The sequence below is a fragment of the Triturus cristatus genome, chromosome 12 (genome assembly GCF_964204655.1).
Source record: "Triturus cristatus chromosome 12, aTriCri1.1, whole genome shotgun sequence".
Classification (NCBI taxonomy): Eukaryota; Metazoa; Chordata; class Amphibia; order Caudata; family Salamandridae; genus Triturus; species Triturus cristatus.
Genome location: NC_140595.1, coordinates 421,948,690 through 421,962,574, shown reverse-complemented (window position 1 = coordinate 421,962,574; position 13,885 = coordinate 421,948,690). Strand labels below are relative to the sequence as shown.

At 44.1% G+C, this 13,885-nt stretch overlaps 1 protein-coding gene across 1 annotated transcript in view; it reads right to left on the bottom strand.

The window, feature by feature from the left end:
• Window positions 1-13,885, bottom strand: part of LOC146776047 (fatty acyl-CoA hydrolase precursor, medium chain-like) — a 275,087-nt gene that overhangs the window by 139,110 nt on the left and 122,092 nt on the right. Inside the window, exon 9 of the mRNA XM_085639929.1 lies at window positions 13,248-13,388. Coding sequence (XP_085496055.1) covers window positions 13,248-13,388 — 141 coding nt within the window. The remainder of the gene's footprint in view (window positions 1-13,247; window positions 13,389-13,885) is intronic.

The following is a 13,885-nucleotide window of genomic DNA, read 5'->3' as shown; positions in this document are numbered from 1 at the left end:
TTGGATCTGCGGTTACGATCTTCTTGTTCAGTGAGATCTCTCCGCAATGCCGCCATTGAGCGTTCTAACTGGCAAAGAGTCCTAGATTGCTTCTGCATAGTATCCTCTGCACCACTAATGCGAGATTCTGTGGCTGATACACGAAGGGAGAGAGCCTTGAAATCATTCCTAATGGCTGCCACCTCCACTTGCAGCAAATCTGTGTTAGTCTTGGTAGACTGCGCAATGTCGTGAACCTCATTAAGGCGCGTCAGAATAGTCTCAAGCGTGGAAGTGGTGTCTTTGTGAGGATTGTCCGGAGTAGGAGATATTTGCTTGGACCTCTTAAGAGAAGCTTTAGAGTCCTTTGCGTCTTTAGCAGTTGGTGACAAGCCCATATTTGCAGCCATAGAGCACACAGCCACCGTAGGCGCAAAATACAGCACCTCAGAGAAATGAAGGGAAGGAAAAAGCCAAAGGATACTAGTATATAATATATAAAAAAGAAATGAGCAAAAAGTGGAAAGCGCACTTTCAGCAGCCAACACAGGAAAGAACTAATGGCGGGCTTACATGGCAAATGAGAGGAGTCTCATGACAAAAATATAATGTTCTCCAGGTATCAAAAGAAACGCCTTCCGAACACAAAAAGACCAAGAAGCAGGGTGTCATAGAGCAGAAAAACACCAAATAAAGGCATCTGAGGCACTCTGAGGAGAAGTATAGTTAAAGAAAGTCCAAATATTCTCACCACAGGTAGTAATGCAGCATGGGTAATGAACGAAGTCCAATATAAACCTCCAGAACTATAAAGATAATCACCAGCACCTGCTTTCCATCATTCCTGGCAAGTTCGGAGAAAAAGCGCCACCGTGTTGTGGAGAAAAAGCATCTCCGTCAGATAAGAAAAAAAAAAAAAAAAAAAATGGCGGCCGCTCGTAAAAGCACCGAGCACCACCACAAAACGGCAGAAAAACAGTTATGGCAGCTCCAGAGATCGAAAATCCCGCTCAGGCAACACACGGGAACATCAGGGATAAAAGGCCACCTTTCAGCATGTATGGGGCAATGTGAGGTAATAAATAAGCCTCCGACGGCCCTCGCTCGGCACGGAGCTCAAGCGCAACCCGCCATCTCGTAGCGGCGCGCAAGCCACGCCCCCCTCTCACCCCAATTTTAAGTGTGATCTGAAAGTAAATGGCAAGCCTAAAGGCAGATCAGTGGAGCACTGAACTTGTGAGGCAGCAGAGGGTGCCAACTGCTGTAGGGGCTCAAAGGAGCACAAGGCTGCACATGCTTAAGCAGGATGTTGCTGCTTGGTCTCCTCTCCTCACTTCCATGCATGAGCAATGTTCTGTCCTTTCAATACAGGTAACTAGCCTGTGTGTGCCTTTTGGGAGCCACATCCACCACACGTACCTATAGCGCGTACATGTCATCAGTTCCCTTACCTTCCACGTTTCCATATCTTTGTCAGACTGTCCAGTCCCTAGTTCTCTTCCATTATGACAGGAGTCCGGGAAATAAACTTTCTAGCAGACTTACGTGTGGCTTCAATTTCAGTGGGAAAGCATTGATACATTGCATACTAACTTACAGAACAGAGGAGCATGCCCATTTCATGACACCTTTCTCCTGCGATCCGGTATGGCTTGCAAAGTGTACTATGTGAGCCATAAATACATTTATAACTTGGAATGTGCACTTTGTGCATTGAGACACAATATTTCATGATTGCCAAGCCTGTGATTTTGCCAATTGCAGGCTCTGCAACTGCAAAAACTGTTTTGTACTACAGGCCTGAAAAATCTAAGTGAGGTCTTTGTCTAATAATGAATTCTGCTTTCCATGAAGGCCACTCCCATCAATCAATGCGGCTAATAAAAAGACACAGGGGACTGTTCTATGAAGTGAATCTTGCATCTAATGGGTAATGTGTGAAGTGGTTTCATTTGACCGATGACTACCTTTTCCCACTAACCCTAATTGATATTTCCATACTATCCACAACTGAGGTGGAGTCCGAGATTCCATAACTCCAGAGATTCCGACGTCCCATCCTTCCCTAGCACCTTCTTAATAGCTATTGTGATCTGGCGCTTCCCATGCTGTCTCATGCTAAAGCCATAGCCATATTGTTTGCTCCAAGAGGCTTTTATTCAGGCCTGATATCGAAGTCCTGTACTCATTATCAACCCTAATTGACCTGATTCAGATCAGCCCCTGTCCCAGGGAACACCAACCTGAGGAGGGAGCTTGGTGGCGGCAATGACTGCAGCTCACAGAATCCCCATCATACACAACTCAAAAAGAAGGGACATAGTAGTAGTATCCTCAATCATTATCGGTGCAGAAGCAGGGGTGCAATCCTTCCTAATAGTTATCAACTCTGCTGTTTCTAAATACTACAGTCCAACCAGCTACCTGCCACAGAAGTCGAAGTACCAAGAAACATCCTTTGCAAATCTTTTGCGTAAATGCAGCAGCAATCTCGGATATGACATTATACATTCATAAAAAGCAGCTACCTCAAAGAAAGGAACAATAGGAAGATACTTGAGGTATGACATCTGTGTTGCATTAGGGGGTTGGTTTCTTAAGAGACCAAGGGCCAGCTTGAGTGAGTGGCAAGCAGCGGTGACACAAGGTATGGAAGAGCATAAGTGATGACAATGAGTTTCCATTGAAGCGCAAGGACTCTTTTCAGCCCACGCATTCCAATAGAAGCACTTCATAGGTGGACCTAGATATCTTCTGAACCAAGGAAATGGCTACATGTCTGTGAAAATGAAATATTCTTGTGAGGTGATCCACCATGAGGATGACACTTTCACCAAACAATGGCTGAATGAGCCTGATCCAAATCAATCAAAGGGGTTGACCCAAAAACCCTTTCTGTGTAAGATTACAAGATGACTCCATGCCATCAATAACACAGTGTTCTTTAACAATACACTATAAGTACACATAACAGGAGTGTACCCACAGACCAGGTTGAAATCTGGGTGTGGAAGTATAAACAAGCACCAATATCTCAACCGGTATTATTGAAAAAGGCTGATTATAAAGCATGCAAAAAACATTGATGGAAACACAAAACAGGGAGACTCAACAAAGATTTTTAGATGTGCCAAAGGCATCAGATATTTGAAAGGGTACAGACAAGGGTTATGGAAATTGGAGACAGTGTATCAGCCCTGTAAGCCATTGTTGCATAGGTAACACGAAACCTTTCTGCCCGCAAGTGCTCTTGACACTATGAGGTGAACGGCGCAGGTGACAAGTAAAGAAAAACAGCGATGGCGCAGAATGAGAAGTGACAAAAATATATACATGGGCACTTGTGGTTCGTAATCAATTATTTACATCAACTTTTACAAATTGGGAACATTCTAGAGAACCACAGAAAAAAGGTGCGGGAGGTTGCGCTGGTATGTCAACGGAGTTTCGATCCTATCAATGGAGGATTATCATCAGGACCGGGTTACTGAATGAAGGTGTGGGGGTGAAGTGCAAGGAGGGCAGGTCCATCAGCTGGAGAGACTTCAATTTGGAAGTGAAGAGAGCGATGGCACAGCCTAATCAGGGGAGATCCAGGGGAGGCTGTGGCCAAGAAGGGTCCGATTAGGGTGCAGCGAATTCGGGGCCCTGGGATGGGTCCACCGAGGGCGGGCGCGGCCCGGTTCACAAAGAATCCAGGGTCACGAGGTGCGGTAGGAATCCAAGAGGACATCTGGCAGGGGCCCAGGATGGATCCCCATTGGACCACTCCCGGTCTGTCAGGACTTAATAGAAGATTGAGCACGAGCAGCAAATCCAAAGGAGATGGACAACCTCCATTACCAAAACAAGAAGAATGTAATTGCTCTCTGTAAGGTCAGGAAATTAGACAATTGTCATAATGATGTAGGGATTGTTTACACAATGTATTAGTTTTGTAGTGAAAAGACCAATGCCACCAGAAACTGTGTATTCTGTGAATGTGCAGAAGTGAATGACTAATGGATCTTAGAGATCTCTGTTGACAGTACTTATTTAGATATAAAACTTCTCCTTCTCTTTATAAAATGAAATTATGAGATTATGAGTCAAGCAAAGAGCCTTAAGCCTCTTTGCACAACAGGCAATTAAATGTAGGTTCCTTCGAGTAGGTAAGACCCAATCATATTTCATGAGGTTCAGGATCGTATCCCTAAAGCCTGCAATGACAATCTATTCATGTACACTTGGCTGTCTGACATATAAAATGCAACACTAAGGTCAAATAATATCACTCTCACTACATCCTCTTCATCAAAGAGGGTTTTAATACCCTGAATGTCATGGTGGAACCCCAACAGCCAATTGTCCAATAATTTACAGTCTTTTAAGAGTCTAGTTAGTTGATTGGCTGCCAGACGTTCTAAGATTTTACAAAGTGTTGGTAGTAATGCAATTTTGGGGTAGTTTTAAACTTTCACTGCATCCAAGCTGGGTTTCTTGAACAGCAGGGAAAGTACACCTTGCTTCCAGGAGGTTGGAACTGTCTCAGTGCACAGCGAGAGATTAAATAGCTCTGTAATTGTACCCGAAACAAAGAACTACAGCCAGAGGTAGAGTTAGAGGGCAGGAGGTCACCTGGAGAGACCAACTTAAGGCAAGAAGCAGATTGGCCTCTTCAACTGTCAGCAGCAGGAACTTTGTTCACTCAAGATATTGATTTTTCTGTATTGGAGGATAAAGGTTTACAACGGTGGACTCAGTAGTGTTAAGTATCTCATCATAAATTAGCTGAACTTTTGTGTGAAGTAATCTGCTAGTTGATTACAAGAGTCTTGCGAGATGGACATCATGCTTAAGAAGCTGGAGGGGATGAGAAATGTTCTTATCACAATGAATAACTGATGAAATTTGCTTACTCTGGTATTGGCTTTTAGCTGCCACTAGGCACCTATTTGTAAGTTTTTAGCTGTAGCGTATATTTCAATAAGTCTGAATCAGAATAAGATGACCTTCACTCATGTCCAGCTTGTTGTTTATGGCACATCTTCATGCCAGTTTTTCAGTCAACCAGCCTTATTTAACGGGATGATTCTGTTTCCCAATGGTTTAAAGATGAGCTTCAGGTCTCAAGGCATCCTTAACACAGTTCTCCAGATTGATTAGGGCCGAGTCTATATCTATGTCCTTTTAAGGATGACTTAAAGCTGATTGCAAATCTGCTATAACTAAGCAGGTGTTTATTTTGGATAACATTTTGATTTCTGATTTGGACATTCTTACAGTGGGCAACACTGCAGAAGGACAGGAGATTCTTAACCTGATTAAATGTCTGTTCAGCCCAGCAGGACTAGATCTCCTGCCATCACCTTCCCTTAGATAAAAAACGGTGCCTTTACTTCCAGCCAGAAACCAATAAAAGCCACTATCAATGAGAAGTTAGTTTCAAGTACATCACTAGCCATCTCAACTTAAAGGTTGAAATCAACAACAAGGTGAGCTTGGGGTTACCATAGTATAATTTGCTCTATGGTATTCTTAAGCACATCAGGACAGTGTGAATAAGTCACTAGGCAGCAGTACACACTAGCAAAGCCTCTCCTAAGAGCAGCATTAGAGCTGAAGGCCCACAGCCACCAACACATTTTCCTGGGAAAAAGACGAGGCTGCTAAACCCTCAATATGTTATCTTCTTGGGTTCTTGCTTTATATTTTGGTGAATGCATTGCAGGGGCTGGAATTCATTCACAACGCCACTTCATAACTTGAACTTAAATTGCAATTGCTACTGCAGTTTGTCTATTTTCTATAAATGTAACCAGGTATCTGTTAGAATCAGGGTCTCTAGTTGGCAGAGGTTTGCATCCTGTCCAAGGAGGGACCCTTGTTCTAGTCATGGTAAGGGGATTACACAGCTAAGATAACCCTAGCTTGCCCCCTTGGTAGCTTGGCACGAGCAGTCAGGCTTTTCTCAGAGGCAATGTGTAAAGTGTTTTCCATACACATACAGTAACCCAGTGAAAGCTCTACAAAAGGACACCACATCAGTTAAAAAAATAACCAATATTTATCTTAATAAAACAAGACCAAAATGACAAAAATCCAACACACACAAGTAAAGATATCACTTTTAAAAGGCTAAAACTAGTTAATAGTTCAGTCCATAGGAAACTATAGATGCGTAATTTTTCTCATAAAGTACCTGGGATGTGTCAATATCAAAGACAAAAACAGATGCAGGGGAGGGGTGGCAGCCGGGAAAGCAAAACGATGCGTTGGTTCCTTACTCACATGGGAGGTGATGCGTCGGTTCTTTACAGCCAGTAGAGGTGATACATCGGATCCTTACTGCAGTGCATGAGAGGTGATGCATCGGTGCCTTACTGTCTGGGGTGGGAATGCATTGGTTCCTTACTGTTCGGGGAGGTGATGCACCAAAAAAGCAAAGCAATGCGTTGGTTCCTTATTCACAGGGGAGGTGATGTGTTGGTTCCTTACTGCCAGAGGAGGTGCTGCATCGGTTCCTTACTGCAGCACAGGGGAGGTGATGCATTGGTTCTTTACTCTCAGGGGAGGTGATGTGTTGATCTCTGGACACGCAATCTTAGTTGCTTACTGTGGGCGCTGAAGAACTTGGCGCATGGGGATGATCCGTCAAAAATCCGGATGAACTGGATTGATGGGGTGGCCACGAAACAGGCACTGCATTGATTTCCCATCTGCGAAGCAGGTGATGCATCGATTTCTTCAGCTGCACAGCAGGGCCTGCATCGGAGTCAGAGCGTTCAACACAGATGTCAGTGACATGGTGCTCAGGACTCAGGCTGAGGTGATCTTTCAGTTGCACGGCAAGCATAGCATTGATACTTCGACCGCACTGCGGCAATGCGTTGGCTGCGATGCTGCTTCTGGAAAACAGGTGCCAACAGTCAAGGCGTGGATTTTCTTGGTTCTTTGCAGCAAAACCACCTCCAAGGGCCCAGATCTGGAATTAACCCACTTTGCAGGTCAGAACTCCCAGTAGAGGAGTTCAGGGTCTGCAGGTAGCCTTTGATGGCCCTGAGACTTCTTAACAGGAGGCAAGCACATGCAAGACCGTGGAGAACCTTGGAAAGACGATGCAGAAAGCAGAGTCCAGTCCTTTCATTCCCAGGACAAAAGCAGCAGGCCAGCCCAACAAAGCAATAGAGTGGCAGTTCTCCTACTGCATCCAGCTCTTCTTCCTGCTAAAAAAGGGGCGTCCACTTGTGCTGAGAGCATCCGGCCTACTACATCATTAATGTACAGTGTAAAAAGCACGGGGGCCATCGAACATCCCTGGCGAACTCCTCTTTCAACAGGAAAGTCCGCAGTTACCGAGCCCATCCCCCCCCCACTGAATTCTAGCGTAATTAGATTCGTGGAGTCTCATTATGAGGGATAATAGTTCGTTTGGGAGTCCCTGCTTCTTAAGAACCGACCATAACATAGAACGAGGGACAAGATCAAAAGCGGCCCTCAGATCGACAAAAGCCGCATACAAGCTTCCCTCTCCCAGCACTACGGTCTTCCACTGTAACAATATAAATCGGAAGACCTGGTCCACCGTGCTAGTGGAGCGACGAAAGCCTGCCTGAAAGGGTGAAAGAGCATTAAACTCCTCCGCCCAGTCCAGGAGCCTGTTAACAATCACACGCCCCACAACTTTTTGGATAGTATCTATAAGGCTTATTGGCCTATAGTTACCTGGTTAGAGCCAGAGCTTGGGGGCTCTGGCTCCATTGTTTTTTACCGGTTTAAGAAAGTAATCTTTGATTGTGCAGAAGATGGTATTATGTATTCCTTCTACCTTGTCTAAACCAGTGTCACATGAGTTAGAAAGCTCAATTGACAGTATTGCTTGATCAACTTGGTCAGATATTTCAGCAATGGCTTGGTGATTGGTTGCTATCTTTTCCCACTTTAGTCTGCGCAGGTCGTTAGTCAGAACAATCAGGGGAGGAACCAACTCAGAGGAGCCATCGGGCTGGTTGGTATGGGACCACCATTTATGTGTTGTACACAAGGGATTATGATCACTCTCAATTCTCCCTACAACCTCCATGTCGCATATTGAGGACCACAATCTAAGGCTACATAAAACGTAGTCAATTCTACTATTATGGCGCCCATTGTCAAATGTGCTGGCCCCGTTCCTGTCACTACTAGTCCTTCCATTCAGAGCTCTTAAGCCCTTCTCATAACAGAGGGAATTTAGGGCAATGACGTCATTGGTCCAACGCACAACCGCATTGAGCTCTAGTTTGGGGACTCCCCATTGACAATCCTCTTCCTCCCCGAAAAGATCGTCTTCATTGACTAATGGCTCAAATGTTCTATTAAAATCGCCCACAATGACAATGTTGTTATTTAAAGAGTGGGTATCAAGAAGACAGCTCAAAGCTGCTAGAGTCTCTGACCTCCCCCCCCTATCACTCCGGACATAGATGTTATAAATATCCAACATACCTAGTTTTTCTAGGTTCACTTTAATTAGTTGGATATCTCGATTATTAGTTTCTACAACTTTAATGGATAGTTTTAAATTCTGACGGACCCATATAGTTAAACCCCCCATTGGTCTCCCCCTAGGTCCTTTTAGTGCAGGTACCGAGTAATTCAAATATCCCTGTACAAAAGATGATTCACATGACCTGGGACCGGTCGCCTTTCTTAAAAATGGGTATAATTACTGCCCCCTGCCAGGATGTGGGTACCGATGCGCCCTGAGCAATGGCATTCAGAAGAAGATGAATGTACTTGCTCCAGCGTTCTTTGTCATTAATAAATAAGTCCGCTGGCACTCCATCAAGACCAGGAGCACGTCCACAAGCCACTGAGCCAAGGGCTGTCGTAATTTCAGAGATGCTAAAAAGAGTTTCCTGGATTTGATCTGCTCTAATTTCTAGACCCGAACTAGAACTGTTTGGGTCAGCATACTGCGCTCTGAAAAATGTTACCCATTCTTCTTCAGGCACATTATTGTACGGGGTCTCTGGGAAACCAGATTTTCCCCATCTAACAATGTGCCAGAACAACCGGGAGTCCCTTGTGTTGCTGGCTACCCTTAGCTCAGACCAATGATGCTCGTCCCATGCTTTCTTAGCCTTGGATATACTAATTTTGTAATCCCTTCTAGCTGTTTGAATTACAGAGGGTTGACCGCCCTTAATGGCGTTACCCAAGGTTAGACGTGCATTTCTACACTGTTCATTGTACCACTTGGTAGGCTTGGGGGCTCTGGCTCCATTGTTTTTTACCGGTTTAAGAAAGTAATCTTTGATTGTGCAGAAGATGGTATTATGTATTCTTCTACCTTGTCTAAACCAGTGTCACATGAGTTAGAAAGCTCAATTGACAGTATTGCTTGATCAACTTGGTCAGATATTTCAGCAATGGCTTGGTGATTGGTTGCTATCTTTTCCCACTTTAGTCTGCGCAGGTCGTTAGTCAGAACAATCAGGGGAGGAACCAACTCAGAGGAGCCATCGGGCTGGTTGGTATGGGACCACCATTTATGTGTTGTACACAAGGGATTATGATCACTCTCAATTCTCCCTACAACCTCCATGTCGCATATTGAGGACCACAATCTAAGGCTACATAAAACGTAGTCAATTCTACTATTATGGCGCCCATTGTCAAATGTGCTGGCCCCGTTCCTGTCACTACTAGTCCTTCCATTCAGAGCTCTTAAGCCCTTCTCATAACAGAGGGAATTTAGGGCAATGACGTCATTGGTCTAACGCACAACCGCATTGAGCTCTAGTTTGGGTACTCCCCATTGACAATCCTCTTCCTCCCCGAAAAGATCGTCTTCATTGACTAATGGCTCAAATGTTCTATTAAAATCGCCCACAATGACAATGTTGTTATTTAAAGAGTGGGTATCAAGAAGACAGCTCAAAGCTGCTAGAGTCTCTGACCTCCCCCCCCTATCACTCCGGACATAGATGTTATAAATATCCAACATACCTAGTTTTTCTAGGTTCACTTTAATTAGTTGGATATCTCGATTATTAGTTTCTACAACTTTAATGGATAGTTTTAAATTCTGACGGACCCATATAGTTAAACCCCCCATTGGTCTCCCCCTAGGTCCTTTTAGTGCAGGTACCGAGTAATTCAAATATCCCTGTACAAAAGATGATTCACATAACCAAGTCTCCTAGAATATGCACAAATCAAAACTGTTAACAAAAGATATCCAATCCTCAGAATCCAATTTAGAGGATAATCCAGCTATATTCCAGGAGAGTAGGTTCCCCGTGATAGCCTTGGTGCCAGCCAAGCTGTCAACAGATGGTAAAAAATCTGGGGCAGAGAAATGACCATTACAGATATCTGTGCTTGCTTGTGATACTGGCTTTCTTAGGTCTCTAGAGGCTAAAAATGTGTCAGAAGATGGCTTTCCAGGGACCAAGGAGGAAGCCTTAGGGCTATTAAGTCAGTCCACATCTTCGAGGTTTGCTAATACCTCATATCGATTTCTGAGCGGAATAGGAGGGTTGGATTGATTAGAAGGTGGAGCCCCAATATTAATAATATTGGGAACTATCTGAGTTCTAGGATAAAAATAGGTTAGTTCCCAAGTAGTAATAAAAGATCTCGTATAATTAGTATGCCAATTAAGGATATGGCTGACAGCTCTAGTGTCCCTAAAATTGATTAAAATGATATCCCCATCTATATTTTTTTGTGTGTTTCCAAGCCAAGATAAACGCCGAACATGTAGAATTTCCCCGTTGATATATGAGGGAAGAGGGCGGTTCTGGCCAAGCCTGTGGATCACCTTGTTTTTTAACTGCAAATATCCCTCTGTTGTGCCATCTTTTAGAGTAGGAACACCCGCAAGGACAACCACAAGGGGGACAGCTTCTGGTGGCAAGTTAATAGAAGAAGGTCCACGTAGTTTAGAGGTAGAAGCTAACTTATAACCTTTCCTGTCACTCATTGGGCCTGTTTGTGACAGAACATTATCTCCCAAGTAATCGCTTGTTTTAATTGGAATAATTGGTTTCATTAGGTTGGAAGTTGTAATTCCACGTGCATTAGTGCAGGTTGCCTTGCTAGTACTCGGGTGAGTTTGGGAATTGATCTCCAGAGGAGGAGCAGTATAGGATGGTTCAGCAGGACCTAGACCAGCAGGAGGCGCTGTATATGATTTGCGAGAATCCGCGGCTAATTCCATTTTACTATTCATTAAGAGTTCCACTTTCTCCAGCCTTTTTTCAATTGTTTTTAGACTCTCAACAACAGGTACCAACAAAGATTTCAATAGCTGATCCATTTTACCCATTATCTCTGTAACATTTATGTCACTTAGCAGACAGGGTGTTGGCCTGCTAGGAAAAGATGTACTAGCTGTACAATATGTAGGACCTTTGTCGGCAGGTGCCACACCAGAGTTGCGGCTAAGTTTTATTTCCTTTTTATTCCTTAACAAATCAGAGTCTATCTTTCTCCGTTTATTAGGCACTGGGCCCGTGGATTTAAATTGCCTGGGTAGGTTAACCTTATGGGGTGGAGACTTGCTAACTTGTAGTGATGACCCATTAGTAACAGCTGGCTCGACAGTTTGACTAGGGAGTGTGGTTAAGACCATGGGGGATAAATCAGTCAGTTGCTCAACAAAATGTTCATTTTGAGACAATACGATGGAATCATTATTACCAGAAGGGGGTGGAGTCTCTTTAGAGGAAAAGCCACTCACATCTGGGGAAGTTACCACATACTGAGGGGTCGTGAGTAGAGACGTACTTTTAATCAATTCAATAGAATTACGACGCCTCACTCTTAATTCTGCTAGTGTAGCTTCGCGATCTGAACTTGAGGTGACTTTAAATAGATAACTATCAAGAGTACCCCTATTAGCACAATCAGCCATATCGATATAACTTAATATCGTACACCACTATAACAATACGTACAATGAAAAATGAAAGGGTATGAGCACCACCGAGTAGTAAAGATCAAACCAAAATACTTTAAAAACAGCACATAGGAAAGTCAAGGGGGTGACCCCGACCCGGCCTCCCTCGGCTCCTGAGGGCTACAGAGGGCCCGCCCTTTGCCCGGGCTTAGCCCGGCGGTGCCCGCGCGCGTCCCGCGACGCAGAGGAAGCACCGGTCTTTTTGAGCGCCTCCTGGCACGTAAGCGGCGTCAGCTGCTCCCCTGGTGCATGGGATGTTGGGAGGTGAAGTCCGTCCCCGCACAGCGGCCGCAGCTGGTAATGGCGGCAGCGGGGGATGGAGAGCAGCAGGACAACGAGATGCAGGCACAAAGGTGAGTGGGTGCCCAGAAACGTAGAACGCAACCACAAAGATCGCAAGCAGGAGCCCGCTCTGCTGAGGAAGCACCAGTCTTTTTGAGCGCCTCCTGGCGCGTAAGCGCCGTCAGCTGCTCCCCTGGCGCATGGGATGTTGGGAGGTGAAGTCCGTCCCCGCACAGCGGCCGCAGCTGGTAATGGCGGCAGCGGGGGACGGAGAGCAGCAGGACAACGAGATGCAGGCACAAAGGTGAGTGGGTGCCCAGAAAAGTAGAACGCAACCACAAAGACCGCAAGCAGGAGATCATTAGTCTCATCAGTAAATGAATAATAAACCATCGTCTTATATGTAGTCTATTAAAGAAAAACCTATTATTAGGCATTATAACCATTGGTAATGATTTCTCTTATTCTAAAACTGTCCTGCAAGCTATTTCAGTGCTATTACTTCAATTATCTCTATTGCGGTGCCACCTTATTTAACACGTGCAATGTGCACATTCCGGTTTCTGTGTCTAAATCGGTAAATGTGTCTTGTAAATAGTTTTTAAAATGTTTTTCTCCATCACTCTTAAAGACATTAGTGGAACTGGCAAATTAACTGGAATATTAAGAGCAGGACACCTACTACAGTCCTCTGAATGTAGCCTTCCCCTACTGCTTTAGGCTGTCAGCAGCAGCTCTACAACAGGCAGTTGAAAAATGAGTCAAGTATGACATGGTTATGTGCTGGAAGCAGTACCAAACTTTGAGCCAGTCAATAATACTAGGTAATTATCCCTACCCTTATTATGTGCCCCAAATAACAAGTGGTTGTGACTGGATTTGCAGTAAATAATGCTAACCTAGCAAGCGCCCACCCTCCATGGCTTGAATTCATCACTATTATCATTGAAGTAGAGGATGAACAAAAAATGGAGAAAGAAACATAAACATAATTAAAGCTATGGTTTGTTTGGTCTATCACATGAAAGCTTTTGAAATAGTAATTGGGAAATCTTACAGATGGGAATACCCAGCCACATTCATCATTATTGACGCCCATCAGATAGGGGACTGGATTACACTCTTTTCCAGCCATAAGGTCTTCTGGGTTCTTGGTGAGAAACACTCCATCCACGTTGGCAGGTACAAAAGAATATTTCTGGTGAGAAAAAGAAAGCATTTGTGTTTTATCTAAGGCGACATAATTTGCATGCATCTCACTGTTTTTTGTGGTCATCTTTTTTTAAATGTTTCAAACCTTTATACTCCTCCTTCAAATTGGTGATAGCAACTTTGATTTTAGAAAGTCCAGCCATGTGGCATTGATGAATAGGAACAGACTGATCGATGAAAGTAGTCTACAGAGAAAATGCACTGTACCCTAACACAACGGTCCTCATAATAACAAACTCAATATGATGAATGGTTGGGTTTGTTGAAATGTGTTGAAGCCAGTGATGATCTTTATATGCACATACCTCTGCAGACTGTGTCTTGTCCATTGGCTTACATAAAGGTTTTAGGTGTGGTTAAGTGCAATTCCTGTATTCTTAATAGATGCCCTATTTTGAAAGTCTCCCTTTTCTTAAGCTTCTTCTAAATATTAAACAATACAATAATGTGATAATAATACCAACAATAACAAATACCACAACA